Below are 24,886 nucleotides of genomic sequence, written 5' to 3'. Positions count from 1 at the left end.
CGTCCGAGAAAGAGGCAGAGGGGATCGCTATCTGGTCTGATAAGAAAGAGAGAGAGAGAGAGAGAGAGAGAGAGAGAGAGAGAGAGAGAGAGAGAGAGAGAGAGAGAGAGAGAGAGAGAGAGAGAGAGAGACTACCCCAAAGCTTAGGAACACAGACAGACATAGACAAAGCACACGCACAGACTGAACACACACACACACACACACACACACACACACACACACACACACACACACACACACACACACACACACACACACACACACACACACACACACACACACACACACACACACACACACACACACACACACACACACACACACACACACACACACACACACACACACACACACACACACACACACACAACACAACACAACACAACACACACATGTATTAATACTGGCGGAGACAGAGACTGTTTTCCACTCACCTGCTGACCCACTGATAGAAAGGCAGAAAAGGGAGAACAGGAAAGGAGTGGAACGAGTGGGAAAGAGGGGTTCTGATAGAGAGAAAAAGGCATGGACAGGGAGGCGAAAAATGAAAAAGAAGAGAACGATAGAGAGAGAGAGAAGGGTATGGCGGCGATGGTAGCTTGTTACCAAGGCTTTGATCCAGCAGCCTATCTACAGTATAACTACATGCCACCGCGGGCGGACTTTGACCGGCAAGACAGCATCGTACCCTGGAAACTAGGATGTCTGCACAGAGCTTTTACCGAGGGTGAGTGAGAGTGTGTGTGTCTAACGGGATCAGTGTGCTGCTAACAGCATTTTTTATTTGATTTATTTCACCTTTATTTAACCAGGTAGGCAAGTTGAGAACAAGTTCTCATTTACAACTGCGACCTGGCCAAGATAAAGCAAAGCAGTTCGACACATACAACAACACAGAGTTACACATGGAATAAACAAACATACAGTCAATAATACAGTAGAAATAGTATATATACAGTGTGTGCAAATGAGGTAGGATAAGAGAGGTAAGGCAATAAATAGGCCATGGTGGCAAAGTAATTACAATATAGCAATTAAACACTGGAATGGTAGATGTGCAGATGATGAATGTGCAAGTAGAGATACTGGGGTGCAAAGGAGCAAGATAAATAAATAAATACAGTATGGGGATGAGGTAGTTGGATGGGCTATTTACAGATGAGCTATGTACAGGTGCAGTGATCTGTGAGCTGCTCTGACAGCTGGTGCTTAAAGCTAGTGAGGGAGATATGAGTCTCCAGCTTCAGTGATTTTTGCAGTTCTTTCCAGTCATTGGCAGCAGAGAACTGGAAGGGAAGGCGGCCAAAGGAAGTGTTGGCTTTGGGGGTGACCAGTGAGATATACCTGCTGGAGCACGTGCTACGGGTGGGTGCTGCTATGGTGACCAGGCGGGGCTTTACCTAGCAGAGACTTGTAGATGACCTGGAGGCAGTGGGTAAGCTTAGCTTACTCTACTGTCCGACTGCCCCATGCTGGGCTCGAATCAGTGATCCTCGTCTTCACAAACACACGTGACCACCCTCCTTGACAACGTTCCAACGGTTTGAGCTACAGAAAAATAATCTATCTGGATAGCTCCATCCGTGACATTTCAAGCTTGATGTGGAGGGAGCTTCCGGTACGTTCTTAACTCCGTTACACTCACCCCTTCTTAACTCGCCACACAGTGAGCTACTCCAGCCGTTGAGTTGAGCCCAACTGCCAAGCCGGGCCACGGTACCACTGTCTGTAACAGGGGTCAGCATGTAGCTAACAGCTTCCTACATGTTCCGACTGCCCCATACTGGGCTCAAACCAGTGATCCTCTGCTTCACAAACACACGTGACCGCTCTCCTTGACAACGTTGCAACGGTTTGAGCTATCGAAAAAATATCTAATTCGATAGCTCCTCGACATTTTAAGCTTGCTGTGGAAAGACCTGATGGTACGTTCTTAACTGCGTTACACGTGCGTGTGTGCGTGCGTGTTTGCGTCATTGTGTGTGTGGAAGAAAACGGTTTCAGTCAGTTTTCTTCCATTTGGTGCCGAATTGAAACAATTTGAGGTGTTAAACTCAACTCTTGTGTGTGTGTGTGTGTGTGTGTGTGTGTGTGTGTGTGTGTGTGTGTGTGTGTGTGTGTGTGTGTGTGTGTGTGTGTGTGTGTGTGTGTGTGTGTGTGTGTGTGTGTGTGTGTGTGTGTGTGTGTGCGTGTGTGCGTGTGTGCGTGTGTGCGTGTGCTTGCGTTTGTGTGCATCTGTCTGTCTGTCTATGAGCGGCTGTATGAATAACATTTTTCACTGAGGGTGTGATATTTGAAATATGTACAATATCTGTGTTTTTGTGTATGTACAGTAGACTTGTAAATGGGAAGGGTGAGTATGTTTAATGTTGTATCACTTCTCTCTCTACACCTCTGTCTGTCGACTCCTTCGGTCATCTCCCTCTCTCCCACCATTACTTCCCTGTCCTCTCCCTCTCTCTCCCACCCTTACTCTCTCTATTTCCTCCCCTACTCTCCTCTCCCTCTCTCTCCCACCCTCTTATCTCTACCCTCCTCTACCCCCTTCTCTGCCTCTCCCTCCCTTTCTCTACCCTTTCTTTATATCTCCCCCTCCTCTACCTCCCTTTCTCCCCCTCCTTCTCTCTACCCCCCCCCCCCCCCCTTCCCCCAATCCCCAATCTCTTTTCCTCTTCCCCCTCACTTCCCCGCCCTCTCTGTCAGGTGACGTGGGAGGTGACGTGTTGGTGGACGTGGGTTCAGGGCCCACTCTATACCAGGTGTTGAGCGGCTGTGAGGTGTTCGACACTGTGTTTCTCACAGACTTCCTGGAGGTGAACAGGCAGGAGCTGAGGCGTTGGCTGCAGGGCGAGGGCTACAGCAGCCTGGACTGGACCCCCTACCTGCAGCATGTCTGCAAGCTGGAGGGCCGACGGTGGGTGCTGATGTTAGTGGTAGACCAGGGTCCAACTCATTAGTGCGCATCGTCGCAAAACGTTTTGCAACGGAAAACAAAGACAAGCGTTTCATATTGGACAAGTTAAACAGGTTGAACAGGTTGTCCCTTCCTGTTTCAGTCAGTTTTCTTCCATTTTGTGCCTAATGAATATGATTTGAGGAGTTAAACTCAACTCCTTGAGGGGCGCATCCACAGAGTCTGCTGGTTTTCACTCTTGACTATAAACTCTCTAACAGATTTAGACCTGGGAAACCAGGTGCGGGGACTGACTTCCTAGCATATATTGATTGGTCAAGTAAGTGCTGGCTTTTGAGGACAGACATTAAATAATGTATTTTATTGCTGTTAATTGTTTGTATTGTTTGTTGTTTTATTGTCCTGATCAGCCCTTCAGCGTGGACCGAGAAAGCCGCGCGCCTGCGTTCTGTTGTCTCCGACATTCTCCCCATCGACGTGCACCTCCCCCGCCCCCTGCACCCTGACTCCCAGCTCCCCACTGCCGGCGCCGACTGCCTGGTGTCCTGCTTCTGCCTGGAAAGCGTCAGCCCTGACCTGGCCTCCTTCACCCGGGCCCTGGGCCACATCAGGGGCCTTCTCCGGCCCGGGGGCCACCTGCTCCTCATCGGGGCCCTGGGTGAGAGCTACTACATGGGGGGGCCCGGTGTGCGCATCCCTGTGGTGCCCCTGGATGAGGCCCAGGTGTGTGCCAGCGTGAGGGCCAGTGGGTACACGTTGGTGAGGCTGGAGGTGTACACGCTGCCCCAGGGCATGATGGTGGGGGTGGACGACGTGACGGGCGTGTTCTTTGTGAAGGCCAGGAAGCCATAGAGGAGAAGGAAGAGGAAGGGAGAGGAGGAAATGAGAGGAGGAAGGTGGGTAGAGGTGGGAGGGGAGGGAGAGTAGTGGAAGTAGGAGGAGGAGGATGTGAGAGGTTGGAAGAGACTAGGATGAGTAAAAGTCTAAAAGAGATGAGGTCAGAAAGTAAACAATAGATGATGAGGAAGATACGGAATTCAAAAAGAGAGGAAGAGGTAGAGGATGTTGGAATAGTGAGAAGGCAAACTGTATTTAAAAAGAGGAGAAGGAGAGAGGGGAAAGATTGGATCAGAACAGTGAGGAAGTAAACAATAAAATTAGATTAAAAACACATAAAGAAAATAGTATTTTTAATGGGAGAAGTGAAAGGGAGAAAGAGTGGGAGAGGAAGATTGCTAACAATTTCCACAATAGAAATCCAGTTAACATTTATGGCCCTTCACTGACATTTGACTTAAAGAATAAAAGGTCTACTTCTGCCCCCTGCTGTTGAAATGAAGTCACTGACGCGTCATGATCTTAGTCTTCATCCCACTGGTTGCATTTACATAGGCAGTCCAATTCTGATCTTTTGCCCAATTATTCGCAAAAGAGCTGATCTTATTGGTCAAAAGAATTGGACTTCCTGTGTAAATGCAGCCATTGAGTATTTGGGTGTGCTCCCAACACATTCAAAGGCAATTACTTCATAGAGCCTGAATTGGACTAGCTTGGTGGAAGACCCAAGTATGTTTTCATACTTGAACTTCGACCCGAGAAGTCATGTAAATCTAACAGAGAAGTTATTTTCTATGAGGATTATGGTTAGTCTTTTAGGGTTAGTCAGCAATTGGCCATGTTGTTGGCTGTTAAAAAAAATGTGTTAGTTTGTCACAGAAAGGACTTAATAGCCTTTTAGTCTCAATTGAGTTAGATTTTTTTTTACATCAAAATTCCATTCTCAAACCCATTAACCAATCCTTTTGTATGTTTAAAACTGATTTTTTATTGTCGTCTCTTATTGTGTTATGTGTTATTTTCTCTGGCTACTTTTGGCTTGTTGGTCAATGTTAACTTGGCTTGTGGCTTCACTGACTTTGCCTGAAGTGAAATAAAAACGTTGAACTGTTACCCGTTTCTGACTGTCCCATTTAATTCCAGTCCGTTCTCAACTACTACAAAGAACTTGTATATTCCACTTCATTTATACACTAGAGCAGCGGTTCCAAAACTGTGGGGTCGGGCCACACCTGGGTAGCAGCAGAGGTCCAGGTAGATACAGAGGATGAATTGTGTTGTGGGTTGTGGGAAGCGCTGCACTAGAGAGCGCTATATGTTGGGTCATGGGTCACTGGGCACATAAAGGCACACAAGTGACAAGGAAGTGAAAATGCACAGGTATGGAGAGCGTGAGTTGTTAAAGGAATACTGCACAATAACATTGAATGTCCTTTACCTTCCTGGAACAAATCTGACTGAAACATTTAAAAAGAGTTGTTGGGATTCCTTATTATATTGGAGAACTACAGGTGTTTCTGTGGATTTGAGGAACTGCTGAGTACTGTTGGTTTAGACGTTTCTGGATACAATACTGCCTCCTAGTAGTACTGCCTCTTATTGGAACTGTCGCCGATTCCACGGCAGAGGTCTTCTTTTGAACAACAGGCGGTCTAGCGGTCGGTCTGACACTGGTCTACAGCAGTCACCGCCGATGCCCACAGCCCATCTATGTCTGTTTTGGCGTGTTCTCGAATCCCAGCCCCACCGCTCATCCGCTCTGTCCAGCTCCTCCTGTCTGTCTGCTCAATCAAAAAGAGTGGTAATTTCCAGACAGACCCAGGTCCCTTGGTGCATCACTCCACGGATCGCTTCACGTAGCCAGCCAGTACAGTGCCTTTGAGCCGGTGCTTGGTGGAGTCATAGACCCCCCGTCTAGAGCTCTTGGAGGAGAGCTTGGCACAGATCTCGCTGTGTTTCTCCAGGCGACTAGGATCAAAGCACCGGCCGCAATGCTCACACTGCTTCAGCTTGGAGTTGGCTGCACTCATCCCAAATTGACGTTTCAACACCACCTGAATGAAGGAATTAATTTGTTTATTTATGTGGCAAATTTAAAATAGGCTACATTGAGCTGCTTCAGCCATTGTGAATACAATACTACTCACATTAAAATTCACAAGGATAAAAAACACAAAGTCAAAAGACATTTCCATTGTGGTACTCCTCGTTATCAGATGGACACATGATTGCACAGCTCATGCCAGATGGTATATTGGGCACTCTAAAGGCACTTTACATACAATTAAATTGGAAAAATACATACAATATACAGTATGTAATACAAATAAGCCTAAAACATGATCACAACAATGAACTAGTTCAGCAGTACACTAATTTACCTCTCCGTCCTTCATTTTCTCATCCTCCACTTCACACTTTTCTCAACTTGGACCCTGTCCTTGCTCACGTGTCTCCTGGCTGCTGTCTGCTTCGGCTTACTTGCTATGCTGCCCTCTTCCCCTCCGTTTTCCATCACCTCTTTCTTTATCTCTTCCTCCTCTTCGTTATCTCTGATCATCTCCCATAGGTCAGAATCCACCTTCATCAGGCAGATCTCCTGGATGAACTTCTCCACCTTGACCTTGAACTGCTCCTTTGCTTTCCTCTCCTCCAAAGCCTGAGCATCCATCTTGGCCCCACCTTTGATCAGGTTTAATTCCTGGGTGACACCGATCAGCTTGGCCTTCAGATATGCCATCACCTGCTCAGCCTCCAAGTTGAAGACAACTCATACCCTCTTATCACGGCATGGCGATAGATCTTGTACAGTTAGGGTCTGAGTCTTGAACTGAACGTGTTTCTTCACAACCTGCCTTCTGTACGTTGAAGCAGCAGGACGAGGGCTGCCCTCTGGTCTGACTGGCTGGAATGACTCCTTCTTGGCATCAGTGTTTGGCACAGTGACTCTGGCTCTAATGGGAGGCAGTGGCATCTTGGCGACCATATTGGCTCCATGGACTGCCTTCAATGGCTTGGCACTATGGAGGTAGATGTCTTTCACCACGCAGGTTTGATCCCTCTTGGTACGGATGGGTTGCAGTGGCTTCCGGATGGGAGAAACAGTAGCCTTCCCTGACTGCTGAGATGTTGGAGCTACATGCAGTCCTTGACTCTTCCCATTGCAGATGGACCTCTTCTTCTGCAGTACTGGGATTCTGGAGGGAGGATGGGGCCTATTTTACTCAGTCTCAACCTTTCCCACAGGCTCCAAACTGGATGGGCCATATCATAAAGTAGCTTCATAATCAACGCCTTATCATACTGACTCAATGTGACCATGTCAGCAGAATTAACTCATGACTGTGTTCACTATGGGATATTGTTCTGACTGTAAACTTTTTTAACTAAGTAGCGCTCTGTTATACTAGGATGATTTGTAGCAACACTGTCGGTAGTAACTTTCCAATATTAGTTGACTTGAGTAAACCGAAGAAAAATCACATTTTAGAGTCATACAGTCAGTGACTCATACCAACTCCCACTTCAAAGCCAACCATTTAAAACCTAGCTAACTTAGTATCAAGTTACTCCATATGTTTCATATATGTATTGTAATCGTATTTAACAACTTTATTTAAAATAACAAGACATAATAATAGCTATTATTTTATTATAGCTATGATATAGGCCTAATACAAATATTCAACATATTCAATACAAAAAGCTTAAACATGAAAACATAATGTTCTAAAATGTGCTGAACTGTATATTTGCTCTAAAGACCCCCCCCCCCCCTTATAAACGCCACACCTCGTTGTACAGTAGGCTATGACTTTCCAGACAGAGGAAAACAGTGCTTTTGAGTTTACTCTATTTGGAGTTGTATCAGATCGCAGACTGAGCGAAGGCGGAAGGGAGGGGGGGGGGGGGTATTTAAACTAGTCACAAATAAATGCCTTGCCAAACGCCTGCGCCGTGCGTCCTGACAAAGTACCCACGCCAAGATGGGTAGGCCTACTCACATAACGCAAAGGATTACACTTTGGATAGGTTATTTCGTTTTATTTGCAGTTACTGATGTTTCGGGTAAGTTTGAACTATGTGATGTAAATGTGCTACTTCTAGCGGTGTGCCGTTGCTGCATCTTGAACAGCGGTGTAATAATTCATAATTGTTGAGAGAGGGCGCAAAACGCAGTTCAGACAGGGAAATAGACTACAGCTAGAAATACAAGTTAGACACTGTAGTTTCTAAATGGTCGCATGGAATGGTAATATCGTTACAAATAAGGACATTTAATAGATGCAGTATCATCATTTTGGCTTTTATTATAGAAAATCATTATCTTTTTTATTAAACTAAATTAATCATAACTGGATAAATGGATTTTAAAAAATTTACTCCAAACTCGTTTTGTTTTAACCTGCCTAAATCTGTCCACGTAGCTCTCCGTGCTCTCCAAAGACTGTTTGAGACTGGCCTCTAGTTTCCATCTTTCCCCTTATGACCCCTTACCACCTGATGAGATGACAAAGGGGAATTATAGGCTTAGCATTCTGCTAGTAAGAGGACCATGTTAATGGTGTGTGTGTGTGTGTGTGTGTGTGTGAGTGTGAGTGTGAGTGTGTGTGTGTGTGTGTGTGCAGGTGTGCCCCATTACTTGAGGTTCAATAAGCATGTCAAAAGTGATTCGATTGATTGACAAGAATAATCACTATTTATTAAAAAGGTGACTTAAGTCATAAACACACATTGTACACACCAAATTACTGTAGGCTATCTACACCCTTACAAAAAAAGTCTTACAGGAATCCTGCATGAAAAATCCTACAGGATTCCTGCAGGATATATATTCTGCAGGATTCTTGTAGGATTTTCGGGACCAGTTTCCTGTAGGAATCATGCAGGAAGTCCTTCAAGAAAACAATCCTGCAAGAATCCTGCAGATAGTCATTTTCCAGAAGGACAACCAGCAGGAATTGTCCTACAGCAAAAATGGCCCCAAAATCCTTTTGGATATCCTGTAGCTAAGATTCCTGAAGGTAATTCAAAAATATTTTCAGGGACATTGTACTGTGGACAACCTGTGGGATCCCTTCCTCATCCTTTACAATAATGGACATAAAGCACAAGATATCTGATTGCATAGGAATTCTATTATTCAATGCGGCAACAGCGGGCGTGTTTGATTGTCCATTTCACCAGCACTGCATAAAACATGATTCCTAGGAAAAAGGAAATATGAGATTCTGAATAAATATGGTAGAAGCATAGGTAAAAGAGTGAGAGTAATGGTGACGTCACATGAACAGCTTATGTGTATTTGTGTAAAGGGAAACGAATGTCTGCAATGGTCAACTTGGTGATAGTTGGTTTTAATATGGCTGGTACCAACAACATCTGTGAGTACTGCTATGCGTGTGTGTTAGGCTCCATTTTAAAGGGAGAAATGAGAGGCTGAAACGATGTGTGGTGGTACCTTTGCCTGCAGGACTGTCTAATGCTACTGTCTAATGCTGCTTTCTGTGGTAGTCAGTCTCACTGTTGGTTATAGGCTCTGTCTTAACTGGGGAGGAGAGGAGAGAGATGAGAGGGACAGAGTTCTGAATATAACTGCAGAACTGCGTGTGTGTGTTACATGAAAAACAGCAACAAAATAGTGCAAATTATATACTGTAGTAGTAAAGGAAACTGTATCACCGTTAAATAGAAGTCTACTGGACTAATGGAGCTGCGGATGAGACAAAGAATCAGAAACATTATTTTATTATTGCTATGATATAGGCCTAATACAAATATTCAACATATTCAATACAAAAACTCTTTCAAAAGCTTAAACATGAAAACATAGTGTTCTAAAATGTGTATAACAATTGTATATTGACTGGTAGGCCTACATTCGGATTAATATTATTTAAAGATAAGAAAAGGGCATAAAATGCTTGTGCTTTTTTTGCTCTAAAGCCCTTATAAACGCCACACCTCGTTGTACAGTAGGCTATGACTTTCCAGACAGAGGAAAACAGTGCTTTTGAGTTTACTCTATTTGGAGTTGTATCAGATCGCAGACTGAGCGAAGGCGGAAGGGAGGGGGGGGGGGGGGTATTTAAACTAGTCACAAATAAATGTCTTGCCAAACGCCTGCGCCGTGCGTCCTGACAAAGTACCCACGCCAAGATGGGTAGGCCTACTCACATAACGCAAAGGATTACACTTTGGATAGGTTATTTCGTTTTATTTGCAGTTACTGATGTTTCGGGTAAGTTTGAACTATGTGATGTAAATGTGCTACTTCTAGCGGTGTGCCGTTGCTGCATCTTGAACAGCGGTGTAATAATTCATAATTGTTGAGAGAGGGCGCAAAACGCAGTTCAGACAGGGAAATAGACTACAGCTAGAAATACAAGTTAGACACTGTAGTTTCTAAATGGTCGCATGGAATGGTAATATCGTTACAAATAAGGACATTTAATAGATGCAGTATCATCATTTTGGCTTTTATTATAGAAAATCATTATCTTTTTTATTAAACTAAATTAATCATAACTGGATAAATGGATAAAAAATGTTAACTCCAAACTCGTTTTGTTGTAATCTGTCTAAATCTGTCCACGTAGCTCTCCGTGCTCTCCAAAGACTGTTTGAGACTGGCCTCTAGTTTCCATCTTTCCCCTTATGACCCCTTACCACCTGATGAGATGACAAAGGGGAATTATAGGCTTAGCATTCTGCTAGTAAGAGGACCATAAGTCATAAGTTGCTGTATCATGTTAATAGTGTGTGTATGTGTGTGTGTGTGTGTGTGTGTGTGTGTGTGTGTGTGTGTGTGTGTGTGTGTGTGTGTGTGTGTGTGTGTGTGTGTGTGTGTGTGTGTGTGTGTACATGCGAGTCTGTGTGCAGGTGTGTCCATTACTTGAGGTTCAATAAGCATGTCAAAAGTGATTTGATTGATCGCCCAGAACCATCACTATTTATTAAAAAGGTGTCTTAAGTCATACACACACATGTACACACACCGAATTACTGTAGGCTATCTACACCCTTACAAAAATCCTACAGGAATCCTGCAGGAGAAATATTTTGCAGGATTCCTGTAGGATTTTCGGGGACAGTTTCCTGTAGGAATCATGCAGGAAGTCCTTCAAGAACACTTTTCCTGAAGGGCTACCAGAAGGAATTGTTCTACAGCAAAATGGCCCCAAAATCCTTTTGGATATCCTGTAGATAAGATTCCTGAAGGTAATTCTGAAATATTTTCAGGGCCATTTTCCTGTAGAACAACCTGTGGGATCCCTTCCTCATCCTTTAAAATAATGAACATAAAGCATAAGATATCTGATTGCATAGGAGTTTTATTATTCAATGCAGCAACAGCGGGTGTGTTTGATTGTCCATTTCACCAGCACTGCATAAAATATGATTCCTAGGAGAAAGAAAATATGAGATTCTGAATAAATATGGTAGAAGCATAGGTAAAAGAGTGAGTCAGTCATTGGCTTAATCAATAAGTGCATCAATGACGTCGTCCCCAGAGTAACCGTACGTACATACCCCAACCAGAAGCCATGGATTACAGGCAACACTGAGCTTAAGGCTTGAGCTGCCGCTTTCAAGGAGCAGGACTCTAACCCGGAAGCTTATAAGAAATCCCGCTTTGCCCTCCGGTGAACCATCAAACAGGCAAAGTGTCAATACAGAACTAAGATCGAATAGTACTACACCGGTTCTGATGCTCGTCGGATGTGGCAGGGCTTGCAAACCATTACAGACTACAAAGGGAAGCACAGCCGAGAGCTGCCCAGTGACAAAAGCCTACCAGACGAGCTAAACTACTTCTATGCTTGCTTCGAGGCAAATAACACTGAAACATGCATGAGAGCACCAGCTGTTCCGGAAGACTGTGTGATCACTCGCTCTGCAGCCGATGTGAGTAAGACCTTTAAACAGGTCAACAGTCACAAGGCCGCAGGTCCAGACGGATTACCAGGACGTGTACTGCAAGCATGCGCTGACCAACTGGCAAATGTCTTCACTGACATTTTCAACATTTCCCTGTCCGAGTCTGTAATACCAACATATTTTATGCAGACCACCATAGTGACTGTGCCCAAGAACACTAAGGTAACCTGCCTAAATAACTACTGATCCGTAGCACTCACGTCTGTAGCCATGAAGTGCTTTGAAAGGCTGGTCATGGCTCACATCAACACCATTATCCCAGAAACCCTAGACACACTCCAATTTGCATACTGCCCCAACAGATCCACAGATGATCCACAGATTACTTATTCTTGCAGGAATTGTCATGGTCCTGCAAGAATTTCAACATTTCAGCAGGACGTCATACTCTTGCAGGAGTCCTGCAGGAGCATCGGGGAGTTTGTCAATCGTACAGGATTCCTGCAGGACACCTTCACAAAGGGTAGAATTCCTGCATGATTCCTGTAGGACTTTTTGTTCGTGTGTGCCCTTGCACATTTATATATGTACGATTGCTGTATGTATACTATGCATATGTGGGTGCACGTGTGCGCACGTATGTGCATGTGTGTCTACATGCTATGTTTACGTAGAGTTTGGTGAGTGACTCTACTGTCATTTCAGGTTCCAACATCTGTACATCCCGAGGGGCCAGCACATGTAAGCAGTGTCTGGCTGTACATCCTACTTGTGCGTGGTGTTCCCAAGAGGTGGGTTTAAATTCTCCCTGATATCTCCTTCAATTCTCCTTTCCTGAGGGATCACTGATCTGTGTAACAGAGGTGGTTTGCCTATGACCTAAAGATGGGCGCTAGCTCCCCTGAGCTAATGCCTAGGCTTAGCTCAGAAAGCTAACACAGTCTTGTGGCACGCAGATGACTCCTGTTTGGACATGTTGTAATCAATCTGATGACATCAAGGAAATTGAGCCACAGAATAGTGTTGTAACTGTAGTTAAGGGCAATGGCAATGGATGGGGACTGCACTTTGGCAATTCCCTGGCATGTGTTACTCCCTTCCTCCCTGAAATGTTTATTAATTTTCTCCATGTATTCATCCCTATGATTATATTTCTGGGTTGCTCCACCAATTATGTGTTTTTTTGAGAAGTGTAACAGGGTCAAAAAGACTTGAATTGACCAAATGTTTACTTTGTGTCAGAAAGAGAACATGTTCAACCTCATAAAAAACACATTTTCACATCTCAAGATGTTAAATAAAAAAATACTATAGTAAGTGCCTAGTAAGTGTCAAATAAAGTAACAGGGTTGACCGTAACAGGGTTAACTATTTCTTCTTAAATCAGCCATGAATCCACTTGTGACAGGGGGAATTTAAGCTTGTTGTGTGCAGCAGGTAGTGGCAATTGAATGCAAGCTAAAAAATATATATAATGTGAAATTGTTAAAACAGTTTTAGCCTGTCTATTTATGGGTAACAGGGTTGACGTACTATGCTCGGCCCACTCAGTTTTCCACCACAAACCATCAGAAATGGCCAAAAATAGCTCACCTTTTACTCTATGGTTTGATTATTAGATGTTCAGTGTTTCTCTTGAAAAAAATATTTTAAAAGGAATCGTTTCACCGTATTAAAGAGATACTTCAGGATTTTGGCAATGAAGCCCTTTATCTACTTCCCCAGAGTCAGATGAACTCATGGATAACATTTTTTATTTCTCTGTTTGAAGGAAGTTGCTAACTAGCGTTAGCGCAATTGATAACTAGCGTGAGCACAATGACTGGAAGTCCATGGTAACTGCTAGCATGCTAGTTAGTTTTTACTCACAAAACTACCTCTAACTTCCTTCATACCAGATGCAGAAACATAAAAAATGTAGTCATGAGTTTCTGGCTCTGGGGAACTAGATAAAGGACTTCATTGTCAAAATCCCGAAGTATCCCTTTAAAACGAGAGTTCAGTTCATGTAACAGGGTTGACCTTAAAATGAGGGACACACTTAAATGGATTCACTAATCACATGAAATAAATAGTAATCTTTAGAAATGACTTTGTCAAAGCAACAAAATGACTAGGGCCTTACAATGATGTGAAATGTTGAGATACTTTGGGATTTAGTGGGTTAAAATCTTCCTAGAAGTGATACAGGTTGACGTAGGGATATGTCAAAATGAAGAATTTTGGCACTTTAGCAAGCATTTATTCATATAAAAAATATGATTTTTGGAATTCTCTATGTGGTCTATATTAAGTAGCAAGTCATTTACTATAAGAGGCTTTTTTTTCTCTTTTTTTCTCTCCACCATTTCTAATCCAAATATCAAAGTGAAACGACCCTTCTATGGCATGGGGCATGTCAGGACTTGCCCTTTCACCTCCATGGCCTGGCTAAAAACAAGATGGCCTACCACAAACAACACATAGGCTGTGTTATAACTGCTACTTCTAGCTTTTTTGAGGGGAAGGGTAGAGATTATTAAAACTTCCTGCTTCTCTCACTAACTTCCTGGATTGTTCCATCAGGACTTTGGGCAGGGGGTGGCAGGCTCGTCTCGTTGTGACCTGAAGCGTAACCTATTGGTGGCGGGCTGTACTCCCCCGGCCGCCCTTGAGTTCCCCACCAGCAAGCTGCAGGTGAAGGAGGACCGTCCCCTCAGCAACAAGGCAGCCGGAGACACGGCCGACGCCACGCAGATCCAACCTCAGAGACTCCACATCACCCTCAGACCAGGTGAGATTATTAGGCTGAGACCAGGTAAGATTATTAGACCAACACCAGGTGAGATTATTACACTCAGATCAAAAGAGATTATGCCTATTACATTTTGGCCAAGTGGGATTAACACAATGAAACCAGGTGGGATTATTACACTGACAACAGGTGGAATTATTGTACTCAAAACAGGTGAGATTATTACACATTCAGACCAAGTGAGATTATTAGATTGATACCACATCACCCTCAGACCAGGTGATATTATTACATGAGACCCGATGAGGTTATTACATTCAGACCAGATCATCCCAAATTTCCACCTCTCCCCCTGTCAGATGACTCCAAGCGGTTCACAGTGAAGGTGCGCCAGGTGGAGGACTACCCGGTGGACCTGTATTACCTCATGGACCTGTCCTTCTCCATGAACGATGACCTGTTCCGCCTCCGCACCCTGGGGAAAGGCCTGGCCGAGGAAATGGGACGCACCACCAGCAACCTGCGCATGGGCTTCGGAGCCTTCGTGGACAAGCCACTGTCGCCTTACATGTACATCTCCCCCAAGGAGGCCCTGCTCAACCCCTGTCACGGGTAAGCCAGGGTTATTAAACTAGGGATAACTTTGTTTTAGTTTATCCTTAATTTAAACAGGTTCATGACATTACAATGGGGAATATATATCTTACAATAAGGAAAAGGAAAGCTCTGACACCCATTTGCACCCTTCTCTCAACAAAACACCAAGCACTATCAGTCCTTGTATGACTTCCTCTTTAAACTTGAGAGTGGTTATGTTTCCCCAGCCCCGTCCTTCTTCTCACCAAACAGTGGCAAGGTCAGGCTATTGAAATTGTAGGTTGTGCCTTTAAACTGTCATGTATAAAAGCTAGCTGTTGGTGTTGAGTCATTCTGAGACTCTGTGGGTGATGATGCTTAGTCAGCTTGTAGGAGTCAGACACAAGTAATCCAGAGATCTCGACGGGGGTTTAAGGAGCGCTTACAAGATTGGCTGTCTCCACCCTGGTTTAGCTGAACTTTTCACTGGTTTGAGGTTTTGCTTCCTTACACTCCTGTTATCTTTTTCTCTCCCTCACACTCTCTCTCTCTCTCTCTCTCTCTCTCTCCCTCCCTCACGTCATCTCTCTCTCTCCCTCACTCACACACGTCATCTCTCTCTCTCTCTCACTCACACACATCATCTCTCTCTCTCTCGCTCTCCCTCACTCACACACGTCATCTCTCTCTCTCTCCCTCACTCACACACGTAATCTCTCTCTCTCTTTCTCTCTCACTCACATACATCATCTCTCTCTCTCTCCCTCACGTCATCTCTCTCTCCCTCACTCACACACATCATCTCTCTTTCTCTCCCTCTCTCACACATGTCATCTATTTTTCTCTCCCTCTCTCACACACATCATCTCGCTCTCTCTCTACTAGAACAGTACTGTATACAGTGCATATGTACAGTGCTTTTTACACATTTTGTTACGCTACAGCCTTATTCTAAAATGGATACAATATTTTTTTCCGTCATCAATCTACACACAATAGCTCATAATGACAAAGCAAAAACAGGTTTTTAGAATGTTTTGCAAATGTATTCAAAATAAAAAACACAAGACCCTTTGCTATGAGACTCGAAATTGAGCTCGGGTGCATCCTGTATCCATTGATCATCCTGGAGATGTTTCTACAACTTGATTGGAGTCCACCTGTGGTAAATTCAATTGATTGGACATGATAAGGTCCCACAGTTGACAGTGCGTGTCAGAGCAAAAACCAAGCCATGAGGTCGAAAGGATTGTCCGTAGAGCTCTGAGACAGGATTATGTGGAGGCAGAGATCTGGGGAAGGATACCAAAACATTTCTGCACCATTGAAGAACAACGACCCTAAGCACACAGTCAAGAAAACGCAGAAGTGGCATCGGGACAAGTCTCTGAATGTCCTTGAGTGGCCCAGCCAGAGCACGGACCTGAACCCAATCGAACATCTCTGGAGAGACCTGAAAATAGCTGTGCAGCAACACTGCTCTTCCAACCTGGCAGAGTTTGAGAGGATCTGCAGAGAAGAATAGGAGAAACTCCCCAAATACAGGTCTCCCACGCTTGTAGCACCATACCCAAGAAGACTCGAGGCTGTAATAACTTACAAAAGGTGCTTCAACAAAGTACTGAGTAAAGGGTCTGAATACTTATGGAAATGTGATATTTCAGTTTTGTATGTTTAATAAATTTGCTAAAATGCCTAAAAACCTGTTTTTACTTTGTCATTATGGACTATTGTGTGTTGGTTGGATGAGGGGAAAAAACGATTTAATCCATTTCTGAATAAGGCTGTAGCATAACAAAATGTGGAAAAATTCAAGGGGTCTGAATACTTTTCGAATGCACTGTAAATCAATGAGATGATAGAGGATGCCATTTTTTTAATGAGCATGGCCTTATTTCTATTGTAGCATATTGGATGACTGTCATTCATATTCCATTCACATTGATAGGTTTATGATACTCAAATTTTCCCTATACCCATCATGAGGTCGTTACAACCTAGCATATCAATGAGCGTTTACAACATATGTGCGTGCACAGGTCGTGAGAAACAATTTGAGTAATTAAGGTGACAGAGAGTGACACGTTTAATACCGCCTTGCACACTCTTGCCTGCATCAACAGAATTGGCGGAATGAATACACCTCTGATCACACGGAAACACAGTTCACTTTCACAGCAGCCACATACTCACAGCATGAACATTTTGCTCGTTGCATAATTTCTTCTTGCATCTACACACTCTCCTCCTCTCGCCTTCTCCCTTTGCTTGTGGACTTTGCCTTCTCCCTTTGCTTGAGATGTTGCTTAAATATGTCCACATTATTTTCTTTCCTCATGATGCCATCTATTTTGTGAAGTGCACCAGTCCCTCCTGCAGCAAAGCACCCCCACAACATGATGCTGCCGCCCCCATGCATCACGGTTTGGATGGTGTTCTTCGGATTGCAAGCCTCCCCCTTTTTCCTCCAAACATAACGATGGTCATTATGGCCAAACAGTTCTATTTTTGTTTCATCAGACCAGAGGACATTTCTCCAAAAAGTACGATCTTTGTCCCCATGTGCAGTTGTAAACCGTAGTCTGGCTTTTTTATGGCAGTTTTGGAGCAGTGGCTTCTTCCTTGCTGAGCGGCCTTTCAGGTTATGTCGATATAGGACTCGTTTTACTGTGGATATAGATACTTTTGTACCTGTTTCCTCCAGCATCTTCACAGGGTCCTTTGCTGTTGTTCTGGGATTGATTTGCACTTTTCGCACCAAAGTACATTCATCTCTAGGAGACAGAACGCGTTTCCTTCCTGAGCGATATGACGGCTGTGTGGTGCCATGGTGTTTATACTTGCGTACTATTGTTTGTACAGATGAACGTGGTACCTTCAGGCGTTTGGAAATTGCTCGTAAGGATGAACCAGACTTGTGGAGGTCTACCATTGTTTTTCTGAGGTCTTGGCTGATTTCTTTTTATTTTCCCATGATGTCAAGCAAAGAGGCACTGAGTTTGAAGGTAGGCCTTGAAATACATCCACAGGTACACCTCCAATTCACTCAAATGATGTCAATTAGCCTATCAGAAGCTTCTAAAGTCATGACATCATTTTCTGGAATTTTCCAAGCTGTTTAAAGGCACAGTCAACTTCTGACCCACTGGAATTGTGATTATAGTGAATTATAAGTGAAATAATCTGTCTGTAAGCAATTGTTGGAAAATGTACTTGTGTCATGCACAAAGTAGATGTCCTAATCGACTTGCCAAAACTATAGTTTGTTAACAAGAAATTTGTGGAATGGTTGAAAAACGAGTTTTAATGACTCCAACCTAAGTGTATGTAAACTTCCGACTTCAACTGTATATGTCACTCCCTTTGGTTCCTTCCCCAGGCGTTATTGCCTCTCTCATCGTCACTCAATGCCTAGGTTTACCTCCACTGTACTCGCACCCTACCATGCCCTTGTCTGTGCATTATGCCCTGAATGTATCCTACCATGCCAAGAAATCTGCTCCTTTTACTCTCTGTTCCGAACGCATTAGACTACCAGTTCTTATAGCCTTTAGCCGTACTCTTATCCTACTCCTCCTCTGTTCCTCTGGTGATGTGGAGGTTAACCCAGGCCCTGTGTGTCCGCAGGTGCTCTCATTTGTTAACTTCTGTAACCGGAAAAGCCTTGGGTTCATGCATGTTAACATCAGAAGCCTCCTCCCTAAGTTTGCTTTATTCACTGCTTTAGCACACTCCGCCAACCCTGATGTCCTAGCCGTGTCTGAATCCTGGTTTAGGAAGGCCACCAAAAGTTCTGAAATTTCCATCCCCAATTACAACATTTACCGACAAGATAGAACTTCTAAAGGGGGCAGAGTTGCAATCTACAGTAGAGATAGCCTGCAGAGTTCTGTCCTACTATCCAGGTCTATGCCCAAACAGTTCGAGCTACTACTTTTAAAAATCCATCTCTCCAGAAAAAAGTCTCTCACTGTTGCCGCTTTTTATAGACCCCCCTCAGCTCCCAGCTGTGCCCTGGACACCATATGTGAATTGAATGCCCCCCATCTATCGTCAGAGTTCGTACTGTTAGGTGAACTAAACTGGGATATGCTTAACACCCCGGCCGTCCTACAATCTAATCCTAATCTAATCCTACAATCTCACACAAATTATCAAGGAACCTACTATGTACAACCCCAAATCCGTAAACATGGGCACCCTCATAGATATCATCCTGACCAACTTGCCCTCTAAATACACCTCTGCTGTTTTCAACCAGTATCTCAGCGATCACTGCCTCATTGCCTGCGTCCGTTATGGGTCCACGGTCAAACGACCACCCCTCATCACTGTCAAACGCTCCCTTAACACTTCTGCGAGCAGGCCTTTCTAATCGACCTGGTCTGGGTATCCTGGAAGGATATTGACCTCATCCCGTCGGTAGAGGATGCCTGGTTGTTCTTCAAAAGTGCCTTACTCACCATCTTAAATAAGCATGCCCCTTTCAAAAAATTTAGAACTAAGGACATATATAGCCCTTGGTACACTCCCAACCTGACTGCCCCTGACCAGCACAAAAACATCATGTGGCGCACTGCACTGCACCGCACTGCACTGAGGCTAGGAAACACTGTCACCACCGATAAATCCACGATAATCGAGAATTTCAGTAAGCATTTCTCTACGGCTGGCCATGCTTTCCACCTGGCTACCCCAACCCCGGGCAACACGCTCTGCACCCCCGGCAGCAACTGGCCCAACCCCCCCCCCCCCCCTGCTTCTCCTTCACCCAAATCCAGACGGCTGATGTCCTGAAAGAGCTGCAGAATCTGGATCCCTACAAATCAGCTGGGCAAGACAATCTGGACCCTCTCTTCCTAAAGTTATCCGCCGCCATTGTCGCAACCCCTATTACTAGTCTGTTCAACTTCTCTTTCGTATCGTCTGAGATTCCTAAAGATTGGAAAGTGGCCGCGGTCATTCCCCTCTTCAAAGGGGGAGACACTCTAGACCCAAACTGTTACAGACCTATATCCATCCTGCCCTGCCTTTCTAAAGTCTTCAAAAGCCAAGTGAACAAACAGATCACCGGCCATCTCGAATCCCACCGTACCTTCTCCGCTATGCAATCCGATTTCCGAGCTGGTCACGGGTGCATCTCAGCCACCTTCAAGGTCCTAAACGATATCATAACCACCATCGATAAAAAACAGTACTGTGCAGCCGTCTTCATCGACATGGCCAAGGCTTTTGACTCTGTCAATCACCATATTCTTATCGGCAGACTCAACAGCCTTGGTTTCTCTAATAACTGCCTCGCCTGGTTCACTAACTACTTCTCAGATAGAGTTCAGTGTGTCAAATTGGAGGGCCTGTTGTCCGGACCTCTGGCAGTCTCTATGGGGGTGCCACAGGGTTCAATCTCTGGGCAGACTCTTTTCTCTGTATATATCAATGATGTCGCTCTTGCTGCTGGTGATTCTGCTGGTGATTCGTTGATCCACCTCTACACAGACGACACCATTCTGTATACATCTGGCCCTTCTTTGGACACTGTGTTAACAAACCTCCAAACGAGCTTCAATGCCATACAACACTCCTTCCGTGGCCTCCAACTGCTCTTAATTGCCAGTAAAACTAAATGCATGCTCTTCAACTGATCACTGCCAGCACTCGCCCGCCCGCCTAGCATCACTATTCTGGACGGTTCTGACTTAGAATATGTGGACAACTACAAATACCTAGATGTCTGGCTAGACTGTAAACTCTCCTTTCAGACTCACATTAAGCATCTCCAATCCAAAGTTAAATCGATAATCGGCTTCCTATTTTGCAACAAAGCCTCCTTCACTCATGCTGCCAAACGTACCCTCGTAAAACTGACTATCCTGCCAGTCCTTGACTTCAGCGATGTCATTTACAAAATAGCCTCCAACACTCTACTCAGCAAATCGGATGCAGTCTATCACAGTGCCATCCATTTTGTCACCAAAGCCCCATAAACTACCCATCATTGCGACCTGTATGCTCTCATTGGCTGGTCGTCGCCAAATATTAGTCGCCAAACCCACTGGCTCCAGGTCATCTATAAGTATTTTCTAGGTAAACTCTCCTTCCGCCTTATCTCAGCTCACTGGTCACCATAGCAACACCCACCAGTAGCACACGCTCCAGCAGGTATATTTCACTGGTCATCCCCAAAGCCAACACTTCCTTTGGCCGCCTTTCCTTCCAGTTCTCTGCTGCCAATGACTGGAACGAATTGCAAAAATCACTGAAGTTGGAGACTTATATCTCCCTCACTAACTTCAAGCATCGGCTGTCAGAGCAGCTTACCGATCGCTGCAGCTGTACACAGCCCATCTGTAAAAAGCCCATCCAACCACCTACCTACATCATCCCCATATTTGTTTTTTGTTTTTCTCTGCTCTTTTGCAAACCAGTATTTCTACTTACACATCCTATCACTCCAGTGTTAATTGCTAAATTGTAATTACTTTGCCACTATGGCCTATTTATTGCCTTACCTCCTTACTTCATTTGCACACACTGTATACAGATTTTCTGTTGTGTTATTGACTGCACGTTTGTTTTTGTCGCACTGCTTTGCTTTATCTTGGCCAGGTCGCAGTTGTAAATGAGAACTTGTTCTCAACTGGCCTACCTGGTTAAATAAAGGTGAAATAAAATAAAAAATAAAAGATTGTTTCTGTTCCTGTGTCATGTCTGTGCATTGTTTGTCTTTCTTATTTTGTATTATGTTGTGTTTATTTATTAAAACACTCACTCCCTGAACTTGCTTCCCGACTCTCAGCGCACATCATTACAGAATAACGCCTTACCTAAGGGAAGCATCAGGGAGTTTTTTCGGTGGGAATGACGTCGTGTTTGGGAGCTGCTACAGGCTCTCATGCCTCAGACAGATCGCCAGGCTCCCCTGCCTCCGCCGGCTTGTCCGACTCTCATACCTCAGCTGGATTGCCAGAATCCGCTGCCTCAGCTGGCTCGTCGGGCTTTCATACCTTCACTGGATCGCCAGGCTCCCCTGCTTCCACCGGCTCGTCAGGCTCTCATGCCTCAGCCGGATCGCCAGGCTCTCCTGCCTCAGCCGGTCTGTCAGGTTCCCGCACACCAGCCAGCGACAGGTTCCCGCGTATCACTAGGGGTGACTGGTCTGCTCCTGATCTCCGGGATCGTCCATTTGGTTGGCGTCCTCCAGCTGGAGCCGAACGCGCCGGGGAGGGGGTACCGTCACGTATGCTCTCTCTCCGGCGCTCTAGGTCGCCATGCTCCCGCGTCTCAGCCAGACTGACAGGTTTCCCGCGCCTCAGAAGAGGTGACCGGTCCGCTCCTGATCCCCGGGATCGTCATTTTGGTCGGCGTCCTGCGGCAGGAGCCGCGCGTCGGTGAGGGGGTACTGTCACCTGTGCTCCCTCTCAGGCCTCTATGTCACTAGGCTGCTTGTTATGGCGCACACCGGGTCACCATCATTATGCGCACCTACACTTCATCAGACTCACCTGGACTCCCTCACATCCCTGATTATCTTCCCTATATATGTCACTCCCTTTGGTTCCTTCCCCAGGCGTTATTGTTTCTGTTCCTGTGTCATGTCTGTGCGTTGTTCGTGTTTCTTATTTTGTATTATGTTGTGTTTATTTATTAAAACACTTACTCCCTAAACTTGCTTCCTACTCTCACTGCACATCGTTACAACTAGCTAGCTGTAGCTTATGCTTTCAGTACTAAATTCATTCTCTAATTCTTTGATTGGGTGGACAACATGTCAGTTCATGATGCAAGAGCTTTGATAGGTTGGAGGACGTCCTCCGGAAGTTGTCATAATTACTGTGTAAGTGTATGGAAGGGGGTGAGAACCATGAACCTCCTAGGTTTTGTACCCAGAGGAGGACGGAAGCTAGCTGTCCTCCGTCTACACCATGGTACTACCCTACAGAGTTCTGTTGAGGCTGCTGTAGACCTTCATTGCAAAACAGTGTGTTTTACTCAATTATTTAGTGACATGAATATACTTAATATAGTTTTATCTAAAAAGGATAACTGTTTAATATTTCACTTAAAAAAATGTATGACATTCACTGAGGATGGTCCTCCCTTTCATCCTCTGAGGAGCCTCCACGGATGTAAATGTAAACCATTTTTCCCTCTTTGTATAAATAGAACAGTGGGGTGAATGGATGTATGGATGGATTGATTCATTAATTGATTCACTGATGGATTATTTAATGAATTCATTGATTGGCAGGATCAACACCACCTGCCTGCCCCAGTTTGGCTACAAGCATGTGCTGTCTCTGACTGAGGAGGTGGGCCGCTTCACTGAGGAGGTGAAGAAACAAATCGTGTCCAGGAACAGAGATGCCCCCGAGGGAGGCTTTGACGCCATTATACAGGCTGCCGTGTGTAATGTGAGGCCAGTGTAACGTCACACACACACACACACACACACACACACACACACACACACACACACACACACACACACACACACACACACACACACACACACACACACACACACACACACACACACACACACACACACACACACACACACACAGTGTCTTACTCTTTATCTTTCTACCATTTTTGTTCACTCACCCATCCTCTGTTGGTCAACCTCAGGAGAAGATCGGTTGGCGTCAGGGTGCCTCTCACCTCCTGATCTTCACCACCGATGCCAAGACCCACGTGGCGCTTGATGGGCGCCTGGCGGGTATTGTGCAGCCCAATGACGGGAAGTGCCACCTCAACTCAGAGAACATGTACAGCATGTCTACTATCATGGTCAGTCGGGTGGGCGGGTCATGTGTCGCTTGTGTGTATGTGTTCGTGTGTATGTGTTCGTGTGTGTGTGTGTGTGTGTGTGTGTGTGTGTGTGTGTGTGTGTGTGTGTGTGTGTGTGTGTGTGTGTGTGTGTGTGTGTGTGTGTGTGTGTGCGTGTGCGTGCGTGTGTGCGTGCGTGCGTGTGTGTGCTCATGTGTTTGAAACTCCTCACTCTGCTCTTCCTCTTCCAGGACTACCCGTCACTGGCTCTGATCACAGAGAAGATGTCAGAGAACAACATCAACCTCATCTTTGCCGTCACCAGTCTCGTGGTGCCCCTCTACCAGGTCAGTAACAATTAATTGAGCCACCCAACCAACCAATCAATCAACCAATTACATTTGATTTACAGTGTCTTTGGAAAGCTTGCACCAATTTTCACGTTCACATGTTTTGACTTACAATGGAATTCAAATGTATTGAATGATTTCTTTGTTTGACAGAACTACAGTGAGCTGATTCCTGGGACCACTGTGGGCACCCTGTCCAATGACTCAGGCAATGTCATCCAGCTCATATTAAATGCCTATGCGGTGAGTGGACCTGTGTGTGTGTGTGTGTGTGTGTGTGTGTGTGTGTGTGTGTGTGTGTGTGTGTGTGTGTGTGTGTGTGTGTGTGTGTGTGTGTGTGTGTGTGTGTGTGTGTGTGTGTGTGTGTATGTGTGTGTCTGTCTGTGTGTGTGTGTGTGTGTGTCTGTTTGTGTCTGCATGTGGGTAGGTGCGTGCATGAGTCCGTGTGTGTTTATATCTATAGCGCCTTCAGAAAGTATTCACACCCCTTGACTTTTTCCACATTTTGTTGTGTTACAGCCTGAAATAAATAAAAAAATGTCAATGGCCTACACACAATACCCCATAATGTGAAATGGAATTATGTTTTTAAACATTTTTACAAATTAATAAAAAATAAAAAGCTGAAATGTCTTGAGTCAATAAGGATTCAACTCCTTTGTTATGGCCAGCCTAAATAAGTTCAGTAAAAAATGTGCTTAACGAGTCACATCATAAGTTGCATGGCCTCACTCTGTGCGCAATAATAGTGTTTAACATGATTTTGTAATGACTGCCTCATCTCTGTACCCCACACATACAATTATCTGTAAGGTCCCTCAG

At 44.8% G+C, this 24,886-nt stretch overlaps 2 protein-coding genes across 3 annotated transcripts in view; both read left to right on the top strand.

The window, feature by feature from the left end:
* The first annotated feature begins 431 nt into the window (after nt 1–431).
* On the top strand, nt 432–4,867 carry LOC139570462 (phenylethanolamine N-methyltransferase). Its single transcript, XM_071392350.1, has 3 exons — nt 432–730; nt 2,707–2,917; nt 3,328–4,867. The coding sequence occupies exons 1-3, from the start codon at nt 529–531 to the stop codon at nt 3,767–3,769; spliced, it is 855 nt and encodes a 284-aa protein (XP_071248451.1). The 5' UTR covers nt 432–528; the 3' UTR covers nt 3,770–4,867.
* Nucleotides 4,868–9,840: 4,973 nt separating this feature from the next.
* LOC139570461 (integrin beta-3-like) overlaps nt 9,841–24,886 on the top strand; it is a 33,605-nt gene continuing 18,559 nt past the window's right edge. The window contains exons 1-8 of one of the 2 annotated variants that reach the window (XM_071392347.1): nt 9,841–9,995; nt 12,341–12,426; nt 14,201–14,408; nt 14,729–14,981; nt 23,194–23,356; nt 23,574–23,735; nt 23,966–24,061; nt 24,218–24,307. In XM_071392347.1, the coding sequence (XP_071248448.1) occupies nt 9,914–9,995; nt 12,341–12,426; nt 14,201–14,408; nt 14,729–14,981; nt 23,194–23,356; nt 23,574–23,735; nt 23,966–24,061; nt 24,218–24,307 (1,140 nt within the window). In that variant the 5' untranslated portion in view covers nt 9,841–9,913. Of the gene's footprint in view, nt 9,996–12,340; nt 12,427–14,200; nt 14,409–14,634; nt 14,649–14,728; nt 14,982–23,193; nt 23,357–23,573; nt 23,736–23,965; nt 24,062–24,217; nt 24,308–24,886 lie in introns of those variants that run through there. The other variant, XM_071392349.1, reaches the window with a different exon arrangement.

This window comes from Salvelinus alpinus, chromosome 3 (genome assembly GCF_045679555.1).
Source record: "Salvelinus alpinus chromosome 3, SLU_Salpinus.1, whole genome shotgun sequence".
Taxonomy (NCBI): Eukaryota; Metazoa; Chordata; class Actinopteri; order Salmoniformes; family Salmonidae; genus Salvelinus; species Salvelinus alpinus.
Note: the sequence above shows the minus strand (reverse complement) of the source record. Positions and strands in the feature narration are given on the sequence as shown.

Coding starts and splice junctions, on each gene's coding strand:
- LOC139570462 (XM_071392350.1), top strand. CDS start 529: ATGGACAGGGAGGCGAAAAATGAAAAAGAAGAGAACGATAGAGAGAGA. Junction 731..2,706: donor GCACAGAGCTTTTACCGAGG/GTGAGTGAGAGT, acceptor CCTCTCTGTCAG/GTGACGTGGGAGGTGACGTG. Junction 2,918..3,327: donor TGCAAGCTGGAGGGCCGACG/GTGGGTGCTGAT, acceptor TGTCCTGATCAG/CCCTTCAGCGTGGACCGAGA.